Source organism: Giraffa tippelskirchi, chromosome 4, assembly GCF_054371585.1.
Source record: "Giraffa tippelskirchi isolate mGirTip1 chromosome 4, T2T-mGirTip1v1.2.pri, whole genome shotgun sequence".
Lineage (NCBI taxonomy): Eukaryota > Metazoa > Chordata > Mammalia > Artiodactyla > Giraffidae > Giraffa > Giraffa tippelskirchi.
The window spans coordinates 69444388-69472320 of NC_137278.1; the positions used below are offsets into that span (position 1 = coordinate 69444388).

The 27933-nt window shown below is 37.1% G+C and overlaps 1 protein-coding gene across 23 annotated transcripts in view; it reads left to right on the top strand.

The window, feature by feature from the left end:
* The window catches only part of NRXN1 (neurexin 1), a 1199463-nt gene that overhangs the window by 435432 nt on the left and 736098 nt on the right, over window positions 1-27933 (top strand). For 12 of the 23 annotated variants that reach the window (XR_014083047.1, XR_014083048.1, XM_081593719.1 and 9 more), the window contains 2 exons: window positions 9389-9690; window positions 12829-12990. Coding sequence is in view for 21 of the 23 variants with exons in the window: in XM_081593719.1 (XP_081449845.1) it covers window positions 9389-9690; window positions 12829-12990 (464 nt within the window). In the remaining 2 variants the exon portion in view is untranslated. Of the gene's footprint in view, window positions 1-9388; window positions 9691-11790; window positions 11836-12828; window positions 12991-27933 lie in introns of all 23 variants that reach the window. The other 11 variants (XM_081593711.1, XM_081593713.1, XM_081593721.1 and 8 more) reach the window with 2 other exon arrangements.

The window sequence follows — 27933 nt, forward strand, 5'->3', positions numbered from 1 at the left end:
AATAAATAAAAGAAAATCCAAGTGTTTTTCATTTATACTGATCAGTATAAATGTGTGAGTGTGTGCTAAGTTGCTGCAATCATGTCTGACTTTGCCATTCTATGGACTGTAGCCTTCCAGGCTTCTCTGTCCATGGGATCCTCCAGGCAATAATACTAGCGTGGGTTGCCTCCATAGTATAGTGAGGAATAGAATAAATGAGGAATGTTTATATATATATATGTTTAAATACAGGGTATCTATAAATCTGCTGTAAACATTATTGTAATCCTCTAATTATATATATAATAGTATATATGCCATATATACATATATATTTATTTATTTATTAGGTATTCATCCACTGACACCCAAAGAAATCATAAGTTTATATAGAGTTGCTTTGGAAAACCTATATTCACCACACTATGGGTTTCCCTGGTGGCTCAGATGGTAAAGAATCTGCCTTCCCTGGGTTGGGAAGATCCTCTGGAGGAGGGCATGGCAACCCACTCCAGTGTTCTTGCCTGGAGAATCTCCGTGGACAGAGGAACCTGGTGGGCTACAATCCATGGTGTCACAAAGAGTCAGACATGACTGAGTGACTAAGCACAGCACATACAACGCTGTGTTTGCTTTGATTGTGTCACTGATATCCACCAGGTTAAAAGATGATGGAGTCTAGTCATAGATTCAACTGTGACAGGCCGAGGCAGGCCCAGAAATTACAGTATTGTACACCTGGTGAATGTTTGTTTATGCCTTTCCCTGCATGTCATCTGATCTGTGCCGAAGTGAATGGTCATCAGGCCAGTTAGGCATGGAGTGGCCTGTTTGGTTCCCAGCACCTGCAGATATTCAAACAAATGCAAATAAGTTGCACAATAAAATTGGAAAACTGTCCTGGAGTATTGGGCTGTGTCCTATTATTTTTTATTTTTATTTTTTAGAATATGTTCAAGTGTAAATAAGGGCTTCCCTTGTGGCTCAGACGGTAAAGCGTGTGCCTACAATGCAGGAGACCCGGGTTCGATCCCTGGGTTGGGAAGATCCCCTGGAGAAGGAAATGGCAACCCACTCCAGTACTCTTGCCTGGGAAATCCCATGGATGGAGGAGCCTGGTAGGCTACAGTCCATGGGGTTGCAAAGAGTTGGACACGACTGAGCGACTTCACTTCAAGTGTAGATGGCATTTAGTTTTGGGGCATTAGTTAGAGGCTCATTTCATGGCATTATCTAGGGAGTAAGGAAGAGAGTAAGATTGGAATAAAGAAAGCAAAAGGAGTTTACATATTATGATTCTACTCCAATTAATTAATGTGATCATGCTTTTATCTGTTCAGCCCTCACTCTCTTCATCTAATAAATGAAAGCATTATGTCAAATAATATCTAAGTCTTCCACTTTCATATTTAATGACTTCACATATATCATCATTAAAAGTGTGCCTATTTTTCTAGGGTTATCTGATGGATACATGGCAACTTACTTCCGGATTGGTTGCCTTGAGGTATATCTGAAGTGAAATAAAACCTTGAAGAATGAATATTTTATGAAGCTTTATTTCTTGCTGCAAACAATAGAAGCTAACCACAGAATTTCTGTAGATTGAATCATATTTGGGAATTTTGGAATGATTTATGACATTTCATCAGATAGAAAGTCCAGATAAAGAACTATTCTCCCTTTAAAATAATGCTATTTTTCCTTACAGTGATTAATTGTTTTAATGTATAAATTACAAAGGATTTTGGCAAATAAAACTACGCTGTTTTCTGTTACACTTCTTAGGAACTGAGAATTTAACCTGATGTGATTCAATAGGCAGACCTTCTTTTTCTATTTTTCTAAGCTTGCTTTATCTTCATAGTCAGAGACAGCCAAGCTTTTATTTAATTTAATAATGTAAACTTCTAGTGTGTACCTTTGTTTAGTCAAGGATATTTTTGGCATGATATTCTTGTGTATTTGACTTCTAGAGCAGTAAAACAAATGAAACAAGCCTCTTACTCAAATGTCGGGTTTTATTCACTTTTTTTTTTTTAATGTGTTGATTTTAGTTCCTGGTTTGTGTTGAACACAACCTTAGAAAATATTTTAAGGTATAGTGAAACCTTCTAAGGTTCCACTGTGTGATTTGGGGTTGTGTATATGAAAAGCAAGATAATTGAGAACAGTAATGTAGGTCAGGCTCTTGCCTTCAGAAAATAGCCTGACATTCTCCATGTAAGTGGGAATAGTAAGACTTCTCTCTGACCATAGATATCTTTGTCCTTAGGAACTAAGGTCATTTCCTTGCAGGTCCTTCACTTAGTAAAGAAGTTCAGTGAACTTGAAAGTTGTGGCAACATAGGGTAAAATTAGTGAGACTTTACCCAAAGCATAAGCAATGGGAAGGGGCACTGCTCTGAGAATCAATTTGTGAGTGAACTCAGGAAGTCATATAACTTTTTTTTTTTTTGGTCGAATATTCTACTCTCTAAAGTAGAAATCAGTAATTCTTGCTGTTGAAAAGGGTCCGTTTGTTCAGTTGACCATCCAAAGATTGAACACCATCTGCCATATCCAGTTAAGTTTCAGTTATGTTTAAGTCCTTTCTGTGATGAGAAATTTGTTTTCTAGCAAATGAAATGTTCCACCTATGGATAGCTCTTTTATAAAGTCTATTATTTTGAGATATATTTTATCATAGCTTTTATGCTTTAATTCTATTCACACCCCTGATTGGCTGCAAAATGGAATTGCTCCTCTAGGGAACATCCTTCCTGATGTTTGAAGATTCTGTCACATGTCTTCTAAATTTTTCTTTAGAGGGTTTTTGACACTACCTTATATAATCTAGAAGCCTTTTATCATCTCAACATATATCCAATAAATTCCAGCTTGTCTAAATAGGAGTGTGATAGCAGGCATGAGCCACCCAGCACTAAAGCACAAGACCATCCCATCCCTCTTCTAAGAACTTCTATGAATGTAACCCATGCTTACCTGAGCTTTTCTGAGTGTCTCCCTCACACTTCGGAATTTCCTGGTGGCTCAGATGGTAAAGAGTCTGCCTGCAGTGCGGGAGACCCAGGTTCAATCCCTGTATCAGGAAGATCCCCTGGAGAAGGAAATGGAAACCCAGTATTCCCAATACTCCAGTATTCTTGCCTGGGAAAATCCCATGGACAGAGAAGCCTGGTCAGCTACAGTCCATGGGGTCGCAAAGAGTCGGACAAGACTGAGCAACTTCTCTCTCTCACTTTGATTCATGTTCTAAATCCTCTAGATTTAGCTTTCTTTGTTTTATCTGACATGTCTGGGAAGTCATGTTTTCTACATATTCTTCCTTGTTCAGTTGAGTGATTTTAGACTTCAGAATAGAACTCGGATTTTATACAATTTAGATTTTTTTCATTGAACTTCCCTTCAGAAAACTAGATGAGCAAGAATTGTGTATTTTTGTCTAAGTCATAAGAGAGTTGGAAATTGGTGAGGACTAAAATCCAGTGGCACCCATTAGATATCTCTTTCTCCAATTGTATTATAACAGAAAGCAAATTAATATAGAATATTAGAAAAATAAATCAAGTTTTTGAGCAGTTTATTTTTTAACTGTTTCTCTAATTCTGTTGTAACATTTCTATGATGAGTAGTAGACACCCCCTTCATCTCGACAGTGATCCAATAATCAGCACATTTGGAGTATGGTCCCTTAAAATTTTATCAAATTTTATCATACAATTATAATTATATCCATGCAGGTTATATATATTTTCTAAATCCTGTGAGGTTGCTCTGGAGAGCAAATGGTATTAAGGGATATTGATATACATAGAAAAGTTTTAAAGTGATGCATAGTTGGTATTATTACTATTGTTGTTATTTTCATTTTTACTAATAAAAGTACCATTAATAAAGTAATGTCTTGCTCATATCACCCTATTAATCAGGAAGAAAAGACTTAACCAGATGAATTTGTTTTGTTCTCAGTCATCTAGATTATGAATGTAAATTATTTTTTGAAATATAGTATAAATACTAGGAAGTGCATATATCATTAGTGTATAGTTATATGAATGTTTGCACTCTGATCACACACATAAAAAAACCCAGATCAAGAACAGAACATTGCTCATACCCCCAAAGTCCTCCTAACTAGTGTCCCCTTCATTTCTACCAAAGGCAGTCAGTACCTTGACTTATAACAGTAGAGATTTAGTTTTGTTTTTTTTTTTTATATATAAATGAAATCATAAGTATCTTCTCTTTTGTCTGGCTTTTTTTTTTTACTCAATGTTATCATTATGAGATTTATCCATATTTTTACATGTAGTTATAGATCATATATTCTCTTTGCTGTTCAATATAATATTCTATAATTATGCCCCAACTTATTTATCCATTTTAGTATTGATTGGCATTTAAGTACTGTTCAGTTTGAGTTTATTATGCAGAGTGTTGTTGTAAACATTCTAGTGTGTCATTCTGATGATCTTGTGTTCATTTTGTTGGATGGATACTTATAAGGGGAGATTCTTGGGTCACAAGATAGGCAAATTTAGCTTTAAAAGATACTGCTAATTTCAAAAAGTAGTTCTCACCAGCAATACATAAGAGTTCTAGTTGCTCCACATCCTAACACTTGGTACATTTTGTCTTTTTCACTTGTTGTATTTTTTTTTTTTATTCATTGTAATGTAATGTATTGATATTTTATTATGGTTTAGTTTGCATTTCTCTGAATTCTAATAAAGTTGAACATCTTTTCCTATAGCTGTGAATCTAATTTCTTTTTGATGTTTATTATTTTAGAGCATATTAGAAATGCATAAGATATTTGGATCTTATCTTTTAATGGATGTAGACCCTTTCTTTAATTGTTCAACAGGAAAGCATGAATAAGTCTTTACTGTGCTACTTGGTATTTGCATTCGACATAGCACAAAACTTAATGATAAAGACAGTATGGTAACAAGGACGAATTATAGTCCTCTTGAAGAAAATTTGATGACTTACATAGTCTCCCTGGTGGCTCAGACGGTAAAGCATCTGCCTACAATATGGGATACCTGGGTTCAATTCCTGGGTTGGGAAGATCTCCTGGAGAAGGAAATGGCAACCCACTCCAGTACTCTTGTCTGGAAAATCTCATGGACAGAGGAGCCTGGTAGGCTACAGTCCATGGGGTTGTAAAGAATCAGACACGACTGAGCGGCTTCACTACATATTCTCATATGGTAAACAAATTCTTTCTTGAAAAATAACATAACAAAAATATTTCCCTGCTTAGATTCATGTCTCATTTATGACTTTTTGATGTAAAGATATATTCTATAGGGTGAATTCTTCCAAAACTACATGGTTGCCTTTAATGAAAATTTAAATTATCTTAATTTGGTATTGAACAACATAAAAGGAGTGATATATTTTCATTTTTGAGTAATAGGAATATGATGGTGTGAAATGTCATTGACATTCATATAACTTCACAGATTTCCATCTAGTGAACTACGAATGCTAATATTTATTACTTTTCCTTTGGCTCTGCCACATTATCTGGCAGATAAATCTTGTCAAGATTTATTTTGCATAGATCATATTTGGAATGATGTGAAGTCTGTTGGATAAAATACTACAGCCTCTTAACTAGCAACACGCCTCTTCAAGGATCCAGTCTCTGTTATTTAATATTTATGGGTAGAAGGCTGAATTCAAGTCCTCTTCTGTGACTGGCATTTTCTGAATTTGACAGTAATTTAAACTCCATGTGCATCACTTTCCAATGATATAAACTAGGGCTAGAAGAAGATCTCTAAAACTCCCTTTGGTTCAGAGACCTCTTCTGAGTATTCAGTGGGGATGAAAAGTTTGCAAATATCCCCTTCAGATAAGTGAATCTCACCATATCTGATATATGTATATGGATATGAGCCAGAATTCTCTTGACTCCCTATCATCAAATGATCGGAGCAGTGAGAAGAGAGTAATGGGTTGAAAGAAATTGGGAATGTTATTTTTATTGATTATGGTAACCATTTGCTAAAGACCAATACCTTTATAATATGTGATGTTCCCATGGAGTAGCATAAGGCTTAAGCAATAGTGCTTATTGCAGTTGGTCTATTTTAAACTCATCAGCACTCTCATTAATTTGCATTGGATAACAATGACTATTTTTCAATGGCTTTTACAAAACCTGGAGTTTTTCTGTCTTGTCAATTTTTGTCAATTTCATGGCTGCAAAATGAATTCTGAATTTGAGTTTTGCCTTTCCCTGAAGACTCAAAGAATTGAACATCTTTAAAAAAAAAAAATTGAACATCTTTTTATTTATTCTTATAGTATAAACCGGTTTTTCTATGACATTGTTGTTGTTGTTCGGTTGTATCCATATCCAAACATATTTTGCCAGTTTTCCCATTGTTCATCTTTTTTTTTCCAAACTGATTTATCAGAATGCTTTGCAAATCCTGTATTGTAGTCCTTTGCAGATTAATATGGTATGAAATTATTTTCTGCCAACTTAATTTAGATTCTTACTCTCTTTATGGTATTATTGATAACCAGGTGTTCTTAATTTTAATGTAGTTGAATATGTCAATATTGTATTAGTTTTTTTATGCCTGTTTAATAAATCCTTCCATACCTCCATATCATAATTTCTTGTCTTAACAAAAAGCTTACAGATTTACCTCATTAATTTATGTTCTTAGTCCATGGAGAATTGATTTTTATAAACAAAATAATGTAAATATTCAATTTCACTTTATTTATGTAGTTAACCTGTTGTCCCAACACCACTTATTGACTAATCTATACTTTTCTCACTTTTTTGCAATGCCTGACTTGACATAAATCATTTTCATATATGCATAAGATTATTTTTAGTTTGATTATTATCTTTATTCTCTCCTTTTGTCTATCCTAATGAATTATCTTTATTATCATGATTTTCTAATAGTTGTTCATCTTTACACAGGAAACTTCCTTAATCTTCTCTGGTCTATTTTGGCTATTTTGGATTCTTTGTTTTCCCATAGAACTTATAGAAGCAGTTTTTCACATTCATTAAAAAATATATATATATTGATATTTTTGTTGGAATTTCACCTGATCTATCAATCTGTTTATATGTTTAAAACATTGGTTTCCCCCAGTTCATAGAACCCTGCAATCTTTCTGAAGTATCTTAAACCTAATAGATTTTGAAGATACTTTTGGTCTTTCAATTGTACAATTATATTTGCTAATGTGATTTTTTTTTCCACTTGTAATCTTGATAATGCTCTTAAGTTTTTCTTTTCTTCCTACATTAGCTAGGACTTGAAGCACAGTATGTTGATAGTGAGCATCTTGTTCTATAACTGATCTTAAAGAGAGTTTTCTAGATTTCATGAAATATGGCATATGCTATTTGTTTTACATCATTTATCACATTTATTACATTAGCTAGGCTAGGAGGAAGACATCTACCATTGCTAGTGCCTACCAACTTTCCCAGATGTCTGTACAGCATAATTTCATTATATCATGAGAGAGTGTTATCACTAACCATGTTTAGAAACTGAAATTTTAAAAGATGCATAAATGCCCCCCAGTACAGTTAACACGTGGCCAGCTAGGATCTAAATTCATACTTTAGCCTATTTTTTTTCTTTTTTTCCCTTCATTATATTATAAATATTTAGTTGTATTGGCTCCCAATATCAAGCCATTTGCCATATTGAACTGACCTGAGAAGCAGACACCTAAACCATAGACTTTCAGAGAAAGGGATTAGGTCGGTGTTGTTCACTCCACTATCGCTGAAGACTAGCACCGGGCTTACACTTGCCGATTTCAGCTAATAATTTGAGTATATGAAGGGAAGGGACCCTTTAGTATGGATTGGGCTGTCATTGCTATGACTCTGACTAGATTGTAGTGGATTTGGCCTGACCACTAGTCTTCACTAATAGTTTACTAGTAGGTAATAACACTTCCTCAAGGGTTCACTCTCTTGTGAAAGTTCTTAGGTGCTCACTATCTCACTCAGTGCCTTGCCTTGCCTTGCCTGCCTATATTGGTTACGATGCTTGCTGTATCCAGAGAGTCAGGTCATTGGACCCTGATGAGCTGAGATCTTAATTTGAGCTCCAATGCAAAGACATGACTTATATGTCTACTGAATGAAAGTAGTCCTGAGTTAAAATCCTATTGCCAGGATAAAGATAAAAGTGAGACCCCTGTTGGTATATGAACCCTCCAGTGGGCACAGTAGAGATGCTGTATTACCAGTGAAACAGATTCTCTAGTACCACTTGTAATTCTATGTTTATAGTTTATTAGAAGCTGAGTCCAGACCATACTGTCTCATTTTTCTTGGTACAATGCCATCATTCCCTAGAGAGTTGAGGGAGCTTTTGGCCTCTACTTTTCCTTTGATTAAACTCACTTAATTAGTGGGAAAAGACTGCTCTTTCCAAATAGCCACCATTTCTGTTTGATTTATCATTTTGTTGGATCCACATTGTTACCCCTAAATAAATGTGGAGAAGACTGAGAAATATAGAAAATGTTGAGACCTCATTTACATGCTATTCCCCCGAGAATGTGCTGGAATTCTTATCAGTCTCATAAAATCCAGTCTTGCCATCTGCTTGGTGAGATCAGGGAATGAACAAATAATCCAGCTTCTGCCATTAAGCCTTCTATCACTGTCCCCTCCACCCAGGGAGAAAAAAAATGCATTTGTTCTATAAGAAATTTATTCATTCCCAGACCAAATTCTGTTATTTTTCTTCTTTACTTTCCCCTCACCAGATAATTTGTTATGGTTTCTCAATGGTGGAAATATTTGGCTCTTCACTGAGAAGATCTTTGAATATAAATACCTCACTGAAAATTAAAATAACCTCGGTTGGGTAGAGAGAATGTTGCAAACACTTTGGAATCCATTGTTGCCAGCAGAGTAGAACCATCCAATATGTATTTATGGTACCTGACTCGTGCCCTGGAGATATCACAGAGCTGCTTGCTCTGATCAGAGCTCTTGCAGTGATACTTAAAAATTAATTGAATTTTCAAGAATGTCAGATTTAGCTATTGCAGTTGATGTCCCAATAGCTGACGTTTCTTAAAAATATGCTGCCACCTACAGTATTGTTAGGGAATAGCAACCCACTCCAGTATTCTTGCCTGAATTCCGTGGACAGAGGAGCCTGGCAGGCTACAGTCCACAGGTTCACAAAGAGTCCAACGCGACTGAGCGACTACCCCTTTCACTTTTTCACAGTGCTGTTTAACTATGACAAGGCTCTTGTCATGAATGTTAACTAGACAAAGAGTTAATCTGGGGGCTGATTAGTGATCGTTTCTGTTAAGATATGGTAATTTGCATAGTATATTTCTTTACTTATGCATGTGTGTATCTGTTTTCCTCCAGGAAAAGAAGAATATATTGCCACTTTCAAGGGATCAGAATACTTCTGCTACGACTTGTCTCAAAACCCCATTCAAAGCAGCAGCGATGAAATAACTCTGTCCTTTAAAACCCTTCAGAGGAATGGACTGATGCTTCACACTGGGAAATCAGCCGATTATGTCAATCTCGCCCTGAAAAATGGAGCTGTCTCTCTGGTCATTAATTTGGGATCAGGGGCCTTTGAAGCACTAGTGGAGCCCGTGAATGGAAAGTTTAATGATAATGCCTGGCATGATGTGAAAGTCACCAGGAATCTGCGTCAGGTAACAGCGCAGTGGATAAGAGAGTAACTGGCTTTGTTTCTCGCTACAGCTGTGTTTGTGTGGTACTTGAAAACCCTAACAACATGAGATAGGGCTCCTCAGAGTCGCTTACAAATTAGCTTTTTCTTCTTCTGAGATAAATCTTCCTGCCATACTTGAGCAGGGGCATATCTAGAAAGTTCCAGGGGCCCAAACGCTGTTTTGACTCATCAACATGTGAGTTTCCCAGAGGGCTGCAAGGTCATCCCTGAGACCTGCCCTTCCTGTGACGTGTGTGATTCTGTTGTGTTTTTGGTTTTTTGTTTATTTGATTTTAAATTATAGTTTTCATGGTGATCATTCGGAAGCATGTACATTGGGATCATTAAATCACAGTTCCTTTTTTGTAGTTAAAAAAAAAAATCAAACAACAATGTGTTTGTGATTCAAGATTGCATCGATCCCTACTTCCTCCCCAGCCCAATTTCTGAAATGAGGACAGAAAAAGCCCCTGAAGGCTTTGGGGATTTCCACATCTCCTAAAGAATTTATTTATGAAGATATTTTTATTTTTTTAACACAGACACTTATGTTAAGCCCCAGATGTCTCTGCAGAGACCAGTTCATCTTCTAAATACCCATTTCTATTTGATTATATTTTTAAAAAATTCTTCCAAGTGTCTACATATTAGAAAAATACCATTTTTTCAGTCTATCTATGGGTCCCCATATACTGTATGCTTTTAGCTGAGACATATTATTACAGTATATATATATATATATATATATATATATATATATTCAGATGAAAGTGAATAGATTGTCCTTATATACTGAACATGATAAGTTTTGGTTACTATTTGAAATTTTATGATATTACAATGTACCATTTTGTAAAGTGTTGACAGTGACTAATTTTTCTGCAGTACATGCTGATCTCAAACTAATATCCTTAACATATTTGTTGTTTCTCTGAACAGTTGCAGAATGACCGGATTGTCTCTGGTTTTCCTTTACTAAAACAGCCCTCTCTTTCTGAGCTGTTAACTCACTAACCTTTTCTTTCCCGCTTCTGAAAGGCTTAAACTGTCCAAGCTAGACCAGCAACCAGGAATTTTAGGAGTGCAGAGTTAGCCTAGCTGAGGAAGAGGAGTAAAAGTAAAGGATTCCTGAGACCCTCCAAGACCTTTCAGAGGCCTTAGTGTCACGGGAGGGGCCCTGCATGTTTCCCACCTGCCCTGGGGGATAGTTTCCCACCATCAGGGTAGCTGTAGACCACAGACTTCCTATACGTGTGTCTCTTTGGTTTTCCCTTTTTATTTTTCTCTCAGATTCTCACCAAGAGGCCGAAGGCTCATTTGAGAGAAGCACAGAAGGAAGGGTGGGGCTTGAGGAGCCCACTTTCTAGATTTGCCTTTGCTCAGGTTACAAACCAAACTGCTAATTGGTAGCTCCAAGGAAACTGCAGTTATACAGCCGGGGTGCATGTGTGGCAGGACAGATTAAAAACAAATCCATTCTACTCATTCTATGTGTCAGGATCTTTGCTTTGTTTCATTGCAGTAAACTGTGATCCTAAAGTCCATCAATATGACCGAAGGAAGTTTTGGAGTTGAGGAGGAGTCCTTGTATGCTGTAAAATTGAGTAGTAGGGCAATGCCAACCAATTCCTATGAATTTGTAGGGGCTGGGGTGGGCCAGGGTGGGGGAGGGACCACTTCTGGGCAGAAGGTGGCAGTGGTCAGCTGATGAGCTTTAGGCCTTTGAGTCCCTTTTAGACTTTTTAAATGTCTGTCAGATGTACTCAGGGAGACAAAGGAACATTGCCATATGTCTGTTTCTGTCTCATAGCAAGTTACGAACAATACTGGCAGGAAAAATATTACCTCTGTGGGAGGCCTATTTGTTAGTCTGCTTTTTTCTTGTAAAATTTTTTTGCCCTTTTTCTATGTTACTAACATGCTTAATAACTAACATGTCATTCATGGAATGTTTCATTCTACTAACCGTTACCTGAATCAAAAAATGTACTAACATGGTAGAGACCATCATATTTTTTAAGTAACGATCGTTATTTTGTTCACAGTTTTTAATTTCCTTTCTCCCCCCTTCTCCACAAAGCACTCAGGCATTGGACACGCTATGGTAAACAAACTACATTGTTCGGTAGATATCATTCTAATTGTTTCTTATTTTGGGTTTGCCGTGTGTTTTCTTTCTTTCTTTTAACTGTAGACATCATTAACAAAAGAGGAACTGCGGTTGGTACTCTTCTGCTTACTTTGACCTCCTTCTTTTCATCTGTTGTTGACCTTCTTATTTTTTACCTGTTCCTGTCAACTTCTGTTTTCCAACTCACCTGTAGGGGCATCGTTCACGTTTCGAACGTTTTGCATCCAGCTGTGGTTTAACACGGGATAAGACTAAATGGTGGCTGGCCCGAGTGACCGCAAGCTCAGCCAGCCTCAAACCATTCATGACGCATGGCATGCACCCCTGATTTGGGAATGCTGGAGATGCCACACCCACTCATCTCTCCCTCATCATCGAGCAGTTGTGTGTTTTCCTTTGGTTCTCCCCGTTTCCTTTCCTTTCTCAACTGTCGTGTCCCTCCTGCATGTGCACATCAACGTGTGCCGCTTCCACTGGTTGTTTTGCGCCCCCTCCCCTTTAGCATGGATGCAGGCACTTGCATGCTGGACAACTGCTGCTCAATAGTGCAAACAGTGACACTGCTGGAAAGAGCTTGCGCCTTTTCTGTTAACAAGGTGCACGTGTGATTAGTTAATTACAGACGACTAAACTTTACTAATATGTACACCAGCAAAACTAACCTAGGAAGCATTTTACTAACACCATTTTTGTGTCTGCTAAATAACTTTTGAGTTGCCATAGGGATGATGCTGACACTAGTTCAATAACCAGTTAACTCTCTAACTAGTTTAGACCTCTTAGGGCTAGTTGAATAGAATCCAAGAATAAACCTCAAACAGACATGAAAATGGGTTCCGCCATAGGTCTAAAAATAAAAACCAAAAAAAAAAAAAAAAAGCAAAATGCAAATGAAAAAACAAAACAAAACACAACACAGGCATATCCCAGGATTACAGTATCTAGGTCTGAGTATAGCGTGTCCTTTCCCTGTGCTTTGTTATCTAGGTGACAATATCAGTGGATGGGATTCTTACCACAACGGGCTACACGCAAGAAGATTATACCATGCTGGGGTCTGATGACTTTTTCTATGTTGGAGGCAGTCCCAGCACAGCAGACCTTCCAGGGTCACCAGTCAGTAACAACTTTATGGGTTGTCTCAAAGAGGTAAATATCACTGTCACCAGAATCATTTCTAATTCATGATCTCATCATTTCAGATCCGGACTCAAAGCACCTTTGCTGAAGACCTGATGTTTGTGGTGTCAAAGGGCCCAACCTTAAATTCAATATTCCACTGTGGTTTTTAGAGGTTTTGAGGGATGAGGGAAGCTTATGGAACATTATCAGCGAATTAAGTTCCTCATCTTTATAGGCTATAAGTAATTCACAGCTAAGATTTGCATGGGCAGTCATATTTGTGATAAAAGGAATTCAGACATAAAGAAATATTGGATTTAGAGTTAAGCCAAACACCTTGCTCATCTCTACAAATGCCTTAGGTGTTATGTATTCAGTGGTGACTTATTTGAGCATTACAGGAAAAAAGAAAAAAAAAAATTGGCTAAAAGAGACCAAGTTCAACAAGCACAAAATGAATCTGAATGATAAAATAAGCTTTGTTCCTATATTTTAACTATGTTCTAATGGAAGTAAAGATGTTTCATTTGTGAGCTAATGAGTTAACTTGATGTTCACCTGAGTGAAGCTTTCAGGCTAAAAGATATCAAGAATTTCATCCCTCATTCTCAGCTGTCATTGTTGATTGTAACTTTTGATAGGATTAGAACTTGTTGGGGTGTGAGAAGAAAAAAATCAGGAATGTTCTTGGGTTTTGACTTGTATGAATATTTTTCCATAAAAGCTGCCTGTTTTCATTCAGGTACAACCCAGTTTCTTTTGGCTGCTAGAACCAGAAGTTCCTTTTGCATTATATGGCTGTAGTTTAATGGTGCAGACCTATAAAATATAAAATTTAATAACTTTGAATTCATTATTGATTAGCCATAGATGTTGCTGGTAAGCAGTGATGTGCTTTGGTTTATTTTAAAGAAAATATTCTAATCAAACTCAATTCAGGTAAGCATCAGTGAAAAACTATCAGTGCTTAAATTATCCTGACCTGTTTTCCATTTATATAAATATACTGGGTATTGCATTGCCTAGTATGTGAATGTGCATAGAAGAGTCCTAAGAAGTAGTTGTGCTTTGTGTTGGTAGGGATCGACTGTCTCTCAGAAAAGACCTTTTAATTTTTACAAACATGCAACATGACCTAAGACTGCACTAAGCTCCGTGAGCATAATAAAATCTTAATAATTATTATCATTGTTATAATAATAGGCATTTTCTGAGCTCTTATTTTGCACCTGATGCAATCCTAAGAGCTTTATAGGGATTTCCACAATATAAGTAGTAATTATCTGCATTTTGGGGGCAAGGAAACTAAGGTTTGGCACAGGTAAGTTTCTTGAGCAAAGGTCTCATGGCTAACAAATTGTAAAGCCTAAATCATGGCAGTCTTATTTCAGAATTTTGTGTACCCTTAGCCACCATAATATACAGTGTCCTAACAAAAATATTTGTTAGAAGATTGTGTAAGCCCCCACGTTTGTTACAAAAAGAAACAATTTTCAGAAATGTAATATAGACTGTGAGGAATGAGGTATTCAATTGTGTGGTACCATTATACCCGTTTGAATATGAATGAGATTGAATGAATGGGGATCTAGTAGATGAGGAAGACCCAGAGAAGGTCAGAATGTGAGCATCTTGAGGGATAATTATGATTTGTTGATGCTGGGGATGGAGAATGCACTTCAAGCTAGGGAGAAGCATGATGTAAACATACTTAGATTTCACAGTATGATGGCTGAATCTCTCTTTTGGAGATGGGAGTTGGAGTGGGGGCAGAATCATAACCCTAACTATCTACATCATTCCCGTCATTTTTACTGTGATCTCTCCAATCTACCATCAACCTCTTTGGTAAGTTAGTCTTGCTAACGACTGGGAAAAGGAAAGGAAATCCAAGGATCTTCACTGGAAACTGAAATCTAGCTAAAGAGCCCTTCTGGGTATCCTGTTAAAACATGAGAGTTTCTGCAGTGCCTCGTCATCTTCTGACATTTCAGTTTGGGCCAGGCAACTTCCTGTGTGTATGAGTCTTCAATGGATTGCCTTAATCTAAAATTACAGTTTCAGATTGAACTATATTTCACGTTAATATCTTTGTGTTAATGAGTAGTTGATACACTTTACCACTCATTTCTTAATTATAGTCAATTTGCAATTTTATATTAGTTTCAAGTACAACTAGTACTTGATTCAGTATTGATTCACTAGTGATTCAGTATTTTTTTGCAGATTATACTCCACTATTGTTGTTTTAGTCACTAAATCATGCCCAGCTCTTCTGCGACCCCATGGACCGTAGCCCACCAGGCTTCTCTGTCCATGGGATTTCCCAGGCAAGAATACTGGAGTGGGTTGCCATTTTTTTTTCTCCAGGGGATCTTCCCAACCCAGGTATTGAACCTGGGCCTCCTGCATGTCTCCTGCTTGGTAGGTAGATTCATCACCACTGGGCAACCTGGGAAGCCCCTTACTCCATTATCGGTTATTACAAAATAATGGCTATAATTCCCCGTGCTATATCCTTGTTGCTTGTGTATTTTGCACTTATCTTTTTAATTAGTCTTTAACCACAAAAACCAAGTCAGGTGGTTTTCTGTGTGACTTCAGCTACTGAGTCCAAACAATGAGGATTCACTTGCGTTACTGTTTCTGTAGGTCTAGGATAGATATCAGTCTTACTGATAGAGCTCTTCCTACATCTCTTCCTCCACAGACCAAGATATGTGTTTCGAGCAAGTCCTGCCCATGTTTTATTAGTGTGTAATTTCTTATACTTTATTTCCTCCTGACACACTAGTATGGAAGGATATGGGTATGATCAGCTCATAAATCAAAGCACACTTTGCTGGGTCAGATTTTGGATGGTTCCTAGTCTCCATCCAAGTCTAAGTATCTGTTTAGAATGCTCTGTACTTCCTACAACTGAGATGAAATTGTGACAGAGTATCATAGACTTTGAGCTACATCACCTTATCTCAGATAGGTGAGCTTTGTAGATTTGCTGATAAGAGAGAAACATACCCACATTCATTCTTACCCCATCTCTTTTAAGCCCGTATGAGCCTTCCTTAACTCTGTCGTGGGCTTTCTGCCCTATAGAATGTTATGTAAAACCTTAATTATGATTTTACCTATGGCTCATAACATTTTATTTTTAAGTCTAGTATGTGATCTCCCTGTGGATAACCAGTCCTGGAGGAGATACTAATAATATCATGTCTGAAATCATAGAAGAAATTTTGGAGTGTTGAAACAGGAAGAATCCTGGCAGTCACTTTCCAAGTTCAGCCTCCTTATCTTGAAAATGCGGAAACAGACCTAGAGGTTATTTGTTCCACCTCAAAATAATGAAGGGGTAACAGGATTAGAGCACAGAATATTGTCAGATAAAACATAGTATCACTGATTCTGTTTCATTATGAACAGTGGCACTCAAGATCTCAAGATATGAAACTAGAGATGGCCTACCACTCTCACTAATTCACATCTCTATTCTTGGAAAATTAAAGTGAAAAAAAATTACTTTGCAACAACCCATAATCTAGTGTTTATTAGAAGTAGCTAGAAGTTAGGGCTTTACCTATATGGCATTTGATAATGCTTTTTTGAAATGAGACTCAGTTTGCATGGAGAGCAGCCAACTTCATTAAGAAATTTATTTTTTAGTGATTAACAAATTTTAAAATAAATTATTTCAACATAATTTGGCAAACTCTAACCTGAACTTCATATATTGCTTTGTTCAAACCAAGAAGGATCTTTGAATGGCCAAGAATTTATGACAAGAGGATCAAAGTATCTTTTTTAAAATAATTTGTATTTTCATCATAAATCAAAAAGACTTTGGAGAAATGTTTGAGGTCACTGAAAATGACTTTCAAGAATATAAATTTGAGAAGTTAGAGTAAGAATTATAAATAATAAATTAGCCATATACCAGCCCACATCTATGAAGTTCCTGAAGGGTGATAGGTCTGTGAAAATACACTTCTTAGAAAAAAAAATCTGATTTTTATAAAAGCAATACTAATCATGCTTAGGCTGAAGCATTGTTTATATTCTTTGCATTCTTTATGCTATTGACTAAAACCTGAAATATATGTTACTTAAGAAGATCATTTAAAATTAAATTTAGTTTTTCCAGCAGCCAGTTTTTGAGTGATTGCTCCAACAGTAGAGAGATTCAGAAGATGCTGTGGAAAGTTAAATCATGGTGTCTAGGTGAGACAGAGTCTATTTGAGGACACCTATAGTCCTGCCCATTCACCTTAGACTCCTAGGAAAGCTGTGTATGTGTGTGTGTGTGTGTGTGTGTGCACGTGTGTGTGTAAAAGTATCACCATTGATTCCTAAGGTGCTCATTAGAGGTTTTTGTTCATTTGTGTTTTAATATTCCAAGATGGTAGAAAACTTACTAACATGTGCTTCTGCTGCAGTGTTTTGACCATGAGGGCTTCTGCAGTAAATAACTTACAAGGAAGGCTCATGCTGCTCCTTATTAATCTAGGCTCAGAATCTCCTTCTGCTACTATGCATTTCTTAGTCCCTCTGTGCCTTCATAATGCTTTGAAACACCTATTTCCCTCCTGCAGAGTGAAAATTACTCAACATAATTTGTTAGTAGGGAAATGAAGTCAACAAGGAAGTAAAGGATTGTGTTCAATAAAATGACCTGGAATGCTTTATTTGAAGTTTGTTTTTAGCTATGTGTCCTTGCTGAAGGTCTTAAAATACGTTCTGTGAGTGGAGACATTGCCCGAGTAAGAAAATTTAGAATGCTGCCACTAAAAGTTGCTTGGGATAAGCCTAATAAAGGATGCTAGAAAAATAAATAAATAATTGAAATGCTAGGGGGAATCAAATCCCTACTGAAAATTTCATCAACCTAATTAGATCAGTGCAGCCTTTAATTACATTGAGAAACTTTTCACAGTAAAAGTTTAGAAGAGGCTATGAGGTGGATGAGGTTCATAAAATATCCTCTTATGCAAGCACATGGGAACTAGATGGGGAAACAGTGGAAACAGTGTCAGATTTTATTTTTTTGGGCTCCAGAATCACTGCTGATGGTGATTGCAGCCATGAAATTAAAAGACGCTTACTCCTTGGAAGGAAGGTTATGGCCAACCTAGATAGCATATTTAAAAGCAGAGACATTACTTTGCCAACAAAAGTCCGTCTAGTCAAGGCTGTGGTTTTTCCAGTGGTCATGTATGGATGTGAGAGTTGGACGGTGAAGAAAGCTGAGCGCCAAAGAATTGATGCGTTTGAACTGTGGTGTTGGAGAAGACTCTTGAGAGTCCCTTGAACTGCAAGGAGATCCAATCAATCCATCCTAAAAGAGATCAATCCTGGGTATTCATTGGAAGGTCTGACGTTGAAGCTGAAACTCCAATACTTTGGCCACCTCATGCGAAGGGTTGACTCATTGGAAAAGACCCTAATGCTGGGTAGGATTGGGGGCGGGAGGAGAAGGGGATGACAGGATGAGACGGTTGGATGGCATCACCGACTCGATGGACATAGGTTTGGGTAGACTCCAGGAGTTGGTGATGGACAGAGAGGCCTGGCGTGCTGCAATTCATGGGGTCGCAAAGAGTCGGACACGACTGAGTGATTGAACTGAACTGATGCAAGCATTTTCATCCACTGTGAAAAAAATAGTTAATACCTGCATGTGATCAGCATGGTCCCCTCTGCCATTTGCAGTGGCATTGCTATAGTTCATACAGTGTACCAGTATCATTACTGGGAAAAAGGTGCAATAGTTCCTTCATGCAAATACCTCTTAATTCCTATCCTTCTGAGAGGGCAACAGAACTTTAGAAGATTGTGAAGGCTTCTCAGTTTATCTTCTATGATAGAACCAGCTTATCAAATGTGGGTTCTGTGGTATCCTGTTCTTATTTCCTCATGACTCAGAGAGTAGAGTGCGTATCATTTACATGTAAGAACAAAAATCCATGGCATACTTATTTTCATTTTAAGTAATTTTTCCAATTTTGAAATAGAAGTGTGACCTGTTGGAGAAATTTGACATCAAGGAAGACTTTGGAGGGTAAAGAGATCTTTGTTGATTACCATGCAATTTGGGAAGAGAGAGGACTTCTTATCTGAGAGGACTTCCTCATAGCAGATCCAAAGTCATGATTAAACACAGTTCTCCCAGGTTTTAATTTCCTCCAGACTCTTCCTTCTTCGGGTCCCTGACCCCTGAGATAGTTTCTGCCTTTCCTCTCCCATTACATTGTCACATTCTATACATCGGTGGGTATTTTTACAGTGTAGTTATGTTAACCTTTCTGCATGCCTCATTCATTCTTTTCAAAAGAGAACTGCCTTTGCATTTACATCTCACTTCTTCCTAGCCATTTTCCATACATATCCATGTATTTTTACTCACTGTATAATTATATAACTAAGGATACTAAATTCTACCTTAATTATGTTTTTCAGAATGTCCTCAATTTAACTGTTTTAGGAGATATTTTACTAATGCCATCCAAATAAGAGACTGTATGAAAATACAAAGGAATTCCTGTAACAGAAGTCACCTTTGTCTCGGTGCTGTATTCCTAGAGGCAGGGTGGTGCTTTAGTGACTTGTAAGAGAACTTAGTTTAGCCTTAGCTGCAGAGGAGGCACATTGACTTACAGTGTTGGGCAAAAGTTCTGGTCTAGAAAGGAAATAAATTTTCTCCATCTGATTTAAAACACAGAAGATGGCAGTTTGCTTTTTAAACTTTAACGAGAAAGCAAGATGGAGTATGTGAGAATGTCAAAGAATTTGACAAATTCTTATGTACTATTAACCTGATTTATTATAAGCCCTGCCTAATTTCTTTCAGATCGTGAAATTACTGAAATGTGTTTCAAGTCTTCTGCTGTAATAAATTGTCAGCACTAGAACGCAAACAGAGGTCAATTACCCTTGCCTCCTTTCATGTTTAAGACAGCAGACCAACAGCTTCTTTTAAGTCAGACAACCCCCTTTCCTTTTTAAGGATGTCATTCCAAGAACTCCTGTGAGGTAATAGTAATAATAATAATAATATCCTCATTATACAAATGGGGAATCTGAGATCTTAGCAGAACACATATCTCTGAGTGGTGAGGTTGAACCATGACCTTGATTTTCCATCCCTAAGTTGAGTACTTTTCCTAGTTAGAGCACATTGCCTGAATGTGCTCATCCAAACAAACGTCAGTGATATAAACTCTGTGGTACCTAGTTGTGGGTAGGGTTATAATGGCACCCCACTCCAGTACTCTTGCCTGGAGAATCCCATGGACGGAGGAGCCTGGTAGGCTGCGGTCCCTGGGATTGCTAGGAGTCAGACACGACTGAACGACTTCACTTTCACTTTTCACTTTCATGCATTGGAGAAGGAAATGGCAACCCACTCCAGTATTCTCGCCCGGAGAACCCCAGGGACGAGGGAACCTGGTGGGCTGCCATCTATGGGGTCGCACAGAGTCGGACACAACAGAAGCGACTTAGCAGCAGCAGCAGCATACACAGGGATATTAAAAGAGCTATTATAAAAGGGCAAGAGGGTTGGTATATTCCAGAACAGTAATAATAATAATAATAATATACTAAGCATTTTCTATTTTTCATGTAATATCTACAGCATCCACTGAGTTACCCCAATTTACTAGGGGCATCAGCAACATAGCAAACATAATAATTTATTCCTAAACAATGAAAGGATGAAACTTTGTGAAACAACTTGATATTCAGTACTTGAAACAGTGGCAAGGGAGGAAAAAAAAATTGTATATGTAGACTCACAGCATTTTATCTTTGGTGCTACTTTTATTATTAAATTGCCTAGAGGGGTGTACTGTCATTTTTCCATTGTTTTATATGTTCAAAAGTAACTCTCCGAACATGATAAAAGTATAGTAATACCATTTGTATTTGACAAATGAGGACATGGAGACAAGAGAAGTTCCGTAACTGACCTAGGGAAAAACAGTTACTAAGTAGCAGGGCCAAGAGCTAAACCTTAACTAATCTGACCACAGAATCCTCTCCTTTACTATTCTATGTTGCTTTCTTTACACATAATGTAATTTCACTTATCTTTCCTGGTTCTCAGTCTTTTCATTGAGGTGTAATTAAATGTAATGAACTTTATAGCAATCTTGAGGAGAAAGAAAACATGGCCTAGATTCCTAAAATGTTGCAGAAGGAGATGTCTAAGTGGGAGCAGAAAGAGCAGGAGATATTTATTTCTTGAATGCTCAGTTATAGGTGAGCTTCCTGGGGGACTTTTCCTTCCACAGTTCTAACTGGTATTGGGATGTCACCTCTGTAAAAGTCTTCTCTACTCTGTAAGTCTGCATATTCTTCCTCCTCTGTGGATGTAAATAAGGCAATAATGCTTATCATCAATTTCTGAACTCTGTAGCTAACCATTTGAATAGGAATGCCCAAAAAATACATTTGGAAGTACTTTCTAGATTTCTATAAAGTACTGGCTTCATAGATTGTTGAGAGTAAATTTGCTTCTGGGCTTTGTAGCCTTGGGGACAGGGAAATAAGCAATTGGGGCAGAAACCAGGCATTTTGCCATAGACACTCCTCTTTGAAATTGGATTCAGGGGGTCCCATCTGCTCAGGTCCCTGAGGAAGTGGAGCTCAGCTCTTTAGTCTCCAAGCATCTGGTGAATCCTTGTCTGGAATTCAGCTTTTTGAACATAGTAACCTCCCTTCCTGGGCGCCCACAGAATTTTTATTTCCCATCATTTTCAGCAGATGCCCCATAGCCTGGAACTATATCAGCAGTTGGCATAATGCATTGTAGTGCTTTCAGATATCAAGCTAGCAAAACATGGTTGGGTAGGAGGTTCGATGACATTTTAATTCAGAGGAATTGATGCATTTTATAGACTATGACATTTTTCTAGCCCAGCAGAAAGCAATAATGAATAATGTCTAAGACTAAACATTTCCTCTGAATTTCAGCACCCACTGCAGTACCCTGTTTAAATTGTTCTGTTCACTTATGCATGTGTGCATTCAGTGAATCAACATTAGTCAATACCTACTATGTGCTAGACTCTGTAGTAGATACTGGGGAAATACTGATAAATAAGACAACACACTTAGAAATCTGGAAGGAAAGCCTGACAAAGAAACAGAAAATTACAATACAGGTACCTTAACTGAGGTAGCGGAAATTGCTCTAAAAATACAGTGGAAGCTGCTATTAATTCAGCCAGAGGTGATTGGTAATACTTTCAAAGAGAAGGTGACAAAGTAATCTGAGTTATCTTCTCTGTCTCTCTTTGCTCAACTCTGTAATGGGCATGATATTATATGAGATTAAAGCACGACAAATTAGCTCCACTCTCAGAATTAGAAAAGAATAGAAAAGATAAAATAATATGAAGGATTAAAAAACACATTAGAAAAGAAAAGCTCCATAGAAATGCAAGCTTGTTCTTTGCTAAGAAAGAGCCATATTTTAAAAATCTGATATCCATCCAAAACAAAGGGAATATTTTAGTCTTCATCTTAATTTTTATTTTGAGATGATTTACTCTTCACTTAGTTCTTTGGATCAAGTGCTATGTTTGGAAGAAAATTATTCCTGTACATGGTAATTGGTCTTTTTTTTTTTTCAGGAGATTCATCACTATTGAAACACATTTAAAACTAATTACTTTAAAGTGAAAATAACTCTGTCATCATTCAGAGGCATGTGATTTTTAAAAAATAGGAAAATGAGATTTTTTTTATCTTTGTTGAGTATTCTGCATACAGAGAAATTGGTGATTCTGAGTGTTCAGTTTAGTTCCATATACATGATATGACTATCTACTGTGTATCAGGGTCTGTGTGAAGTACCAGGTTATGATAATTAGGTTGACATAGGTTATCTAATCAAGATCATGATAAATGAATTGTCCATCAAACATTTATATTTTTATGAAACTAAGTTTCTAAATTTGAGTCAAATGGGATGATAGTAACCAGTTATAGATTGTTATTGCATTAAATTATTTATGACAAATTACAGTGGAATCAGACAGACCTGGGTTCAAGCCCTTTCTCCCTAGATTTGGTAGTTGTGTAACCTGTGAATAGTAATTTAGTATTTTTTGCTTCCTTTTTCCTTCACTCTAAAGGATTAAGTAAATGTATGTAATTGAAGGACTCAGCATAGTGCCCATTATACTGGACTATTTCAATAAATGATGAGTGTTAACTATGATAATATTGTAGATAGGAATGGAGTAATACATATATATTTCATGGACATGTCACCTATGTAGTCACACAGGGCCCCCACATACAGAAGGACCCTGCACTTGGTTTAATATCTTCCTCTTGCCATTTGAAATTCTTAATAACTTTGAACAAGGGACCCTTCATTTTTATTTTTGCACTGGACCCTGTAAAGTATGAGAATTGTCTGGGTTTCAGACATGTATATGAGATTTTGCACATATTATCTCATTTTAAAAATTATTTCATTTAACTCTCCCAACAGCTCTGTGAGGAAATTGACTTCAATGCCACAAATTATTTATAACATCATCAAGGCCACAATACTCATATGTAAAAGAATTCAGAAGAAACACTGTTTATTGACTCTAGCCAATGTGTTTCCTCTTTTGTTCTCCTAAATTATAATAGCCACCTTCCAAAAATTAGTAAAGATGACTGAGAAACTCAGCATTTTTTAGAAGAATATTGGTATCTTTTTCATAACTGGAAATAGTCCATTTTTATGATTTAAATGCAATTTTGTTTTTTACTTTTTAAGGATTTTATCATTATCATCAGATTTCACATTACAGTATTTTTCAAACACAATCACTGTATTCCTTGCCTACACTTACCATCTGTAGACAAAACAGTCTCATGTGTAAGACCTCAGTGTTTGCTTGAAAGAGTAAATTGACCTTTTTGTTAACATTTTCTTCTCTAAGATTGCCATCCATTCTTCATGAACATTACCTTGAGCTAACGTTTAATAATTTTTTGATTTATCCTGGATTAATCAAAACATTTATATAAAATTACATAGAATTTATATAAAACAATTTCTAAACAATGGCATGCAACTAAATGCTATAGTTTTTAGGTGGCTTAAAAGGAATTCTTAGCCCATTTAAGGATTTACTCTTCAAGGTGTGGCCTGTGAACAAGCAGCGTCAATATCACCTAGGAGCTTGTTAGATGAAAAACCTTAGGCTCCTTCCCAGATCTATTAAATCAGAATCTATATTTTAATAAGATCAACGGGTGATTTCATATGCAAATTAAAGTTTGAAAATCACTCATCTAGAGCACCTCAGCCCCTATGTTTTATTGACATCACTGACTGTGTGCACACAGTCTCTTCAGTCATATCCGACTCTGTGCAATCCCATGAACTGTAGCCCGCCAGGTTCCTTTATCCATGGGATTCTCCAGGCAAGAATACCAGAGTGAGTTACCATGCCCTTCTCCAGGGGATCTTCCTGACCTAGGGATCGAATCCATGTCTCTGTATGTCTCCTCCATTGGCAGGGAGGTTCTTTACCACTAACGCCCCCTGGGAACTCCCATCATTGACTACATGATGCACAATTATGCTATGATTGGCATTAAACATGGCTAGAATGAACCTCAATTGAAACTATGATCTGCATTTTAAACATATTAAATATAAATCAGTATACAATTTAGTAGCTCAGAAATGACTCTGAGGCTTACACCCAGAGTCTCAGCATCTCAGAGTGATAAGACCCTAGGAAAACACTCCTAGGCTCAGTTCTCCTATACTTCCTGCTTGGGCTCAGCCTTTTGCAGGAGATGGACATCAGGATCTTCATGTCAGATTATAGCAAGGGCAGATACACCACCAGGATCCCTGCAGGGCCAACCTCCCAACAGTCCAAATTTAGTGGCAAATATAGCCTTGGGATCAGTTATATTTACTATCCAAGCAATGAGCTTTTGCTTCTGAAATAGTTGGAACTACGCCCATGACCATTAAAGTAAAATGCCTGTGTGTTTTAATAACAATTTTAAACTAGGTCTCCTAACCTTTATTTGATTTTGAGTACTGCTTTCATAGCAAAATTTGTTCCCTTGCAAAAGTGCTGAAAATCACTGTGTGCAGGTCTACTTGGGTTAATTATTATTTTTGCATGGTAATATTCTTATGCTGAATTTTCCATGTACACTCTGCACATTTTTTTAGGCCATGGTTTATTCAGGGTTATTTTACCTTACCACAATTTGCTAACTTAAACAGATTTCTATGTATTTATTTACATTTTAACAACTTTTTAACATAATGGATTATGCCCTAAAGGAAGTAAACTCTTCCTTGGATATAAATTAAACAGTTGGGGATTTGAGGCATTAAGGAACCATTTAGGGAAATAGTGCTTTTGCACCCTGAATTTAAGTAAGAGCCCCCTAGAGGAAGGTATGTTCAAACTATCGCACCATTGCACTTATCTCACATGCTAGCAAAGTAATGCTCAAAATTCTCCAAGCTAGGCTTCAGCAGTACATAAACCGAGAACTTCCAGATGTTCAAGCTGGATTTAGAAAAGCCAGAGGAACCAGAGATCAAATTGCCAACATCTGTTGGATCATAGAAAAAGCAATAGAATTCCAGAAGAACATTGACTTCTTCTTCATTGACTATGCCAAAGCCTTTGACTATGTGGATCACAACAAAATGTGGAAAATTCTTCAAGAGATGAGAATACCAGACCCCCTTATCTGCCTCCTAAGAAACCTATATGCAGTTCAAGAAGCAACATTTAGAACCAGATATAGAATGATGGACTGGTTCCAAATTGGAAAAGTAGTACGTCAAGGCAGTATATTGACACCTTGCTTATTTAACATATATGCAAAGTACCTCATGCGAAATGCTGGGCTGGATGAAGTACAAGCTGGAATCAAGATTGCCAGAAGAAATATCAATAACCTCAGATATGCAGATGACATCACTCTTATGGCAGAAAGCCAAGAGGAACTAAAGAGTCTCTTGATGAGAGTGAAAGAGGAGAATGAAAAAAGCTGACTTAAAAGTCAACATTCAAAAAATGAAGATCATGGCTTCTGGGTCCATCACTTAGTGGCAAATAGATGGGGAAACAATGGAAGCAGTGACAGTTTTTATTTTGGGGGCTCCGAAATAAATGAGCACAGTGACTGCAGCCATGAAATTAAAAGACATTTGCTCCTTGAAAGAAAAGCTATGACCAACCTAGACAACATATTACAAAGCAGAAATATTACTTTGCTGACAAAGCTCTGCCTAGTCAAACCTGATTTTTCCAGTAGTCATCTATGGATGTGAGAGTTGGATCATAAAAAAACTGAGTGCTAAAGAATGAGTGCTTTTGAGCTGTGGTGTTGGAGAAGATTCTAGAGAGTCCCTTGGACTGCAAGGAGATCAACCAGTCAATCCTAAAAGAAATCAGTTCTAAATATTCATTGGAAGGACTGATGCTGAAGCAGAAGCTCCAAAACTCTGGCCACCTAATGTGAAAAACTGACTCATTGGAAAAGACCCTGATGTGGGGAAAGATTGAAAGCAGGAGAAGAGGGGACGACAGAGGATGAGATGGTTGGATGGCACTGCCAACTTGATGGACATGAGTTTGAGTGAGCTTTGGGAGTTGGTGATGGACAGGGAAGCCTGGTGCTGCAGTCCATGGGGTCGTGAAGAGTCAGACATGTCTGAGCGACTCTACTGAACTCCTACTGAAAGGAAAGTAAGAAGTATGACACCATTCTAACCTGAAGGACACTCAGCCCCAAATTTTCTTGGTGATTAAGTGAACAGAGATGCCTTTAAGTGACATTAATGAAAAAAATCAGTAATTCCAAGAAGAGTGTGAAGTGTGTGCTTATGCAATGCTTATAGAAAAAATAACTTTGTCTGAAGTGAGCTGGCTGCATACTCTGCAGTCAGAAAAGAAAGTATCACAGACCTCCTCAAAATTTCTTTAGGAGACCAGAATTTTATGGCACTTTATATCCTCCCCCGCTACCTTCCTCTAAACTCAGTGTGTAATTAGAGGCTATTTGTCCTTGAAAATGCATTAAAACTAAATCTTTCTGGCTTTATTAGATTAGAATAACACTGAAAATACTTCCGCTTACTTTCATCCTCCACTCAGGAAAATGCAGCCTTTTTCACTTCATACAACTTTACTTGCACTTTTAATGCAATTCTTTCTTTCTATCTTTAAAATACACATAATACAGGGAGTATTAATAATTAAATTTGAAGTGGAATATCCAGAAGTGAAGTTTAAGTAATAGGAAAGATTTTTACATTAATGTTTGTTTCTCTTTAAGTATTGTAGTTATACGTATGGTAACTGAGTAGCAATCCTTTAAAATGTGTGCATTTATTTACCAAGCCCTCAGTGAGAACCAGCTGTGTCTCTAGCACTGAGTAGATGCTGGGTTTACAAGTATGAATGATTTTCATCACCTTGTCTGAATTCTGAAGACACACACCATAAAAATGAATTTCAGTGCTATAATTTGACAACAGGAACAAAATGTATCAAATGACCTCCATGAAATGAGCCTGTGCAAGATGCCAAGTGAAGATAAAAAAAAAAAAAGAGAGAGAGAGAGAGAAAGAGAAAAAAAAGAGAGAGAAAGAGAATAAGAAAGAGAATAGCTGTACTCCCTGTACAGATGAAAGAAACGCATAACTAATTAGGTCACCTCATTCTGTTTTTCTGCCTCATCCTGAGCTCATCTCTATCATAGTATTGCTACTATAATTGTATCGGTGTTCAATCAACTAGGGTTTCTCAAGAATATTAAGCCCTAAGGTTCTAAGACATCCATTGTTATGTAATGGTGCTAGCTATGGATCATCACTGGGAGAATTGAGAAAATAGTTACCCAGCTAATTTTCTATGTTCTGTGGTTCAGATGACTTTTATAGTTGAGAAAAGCTAGGGGACAACTATTCTGCAAGTT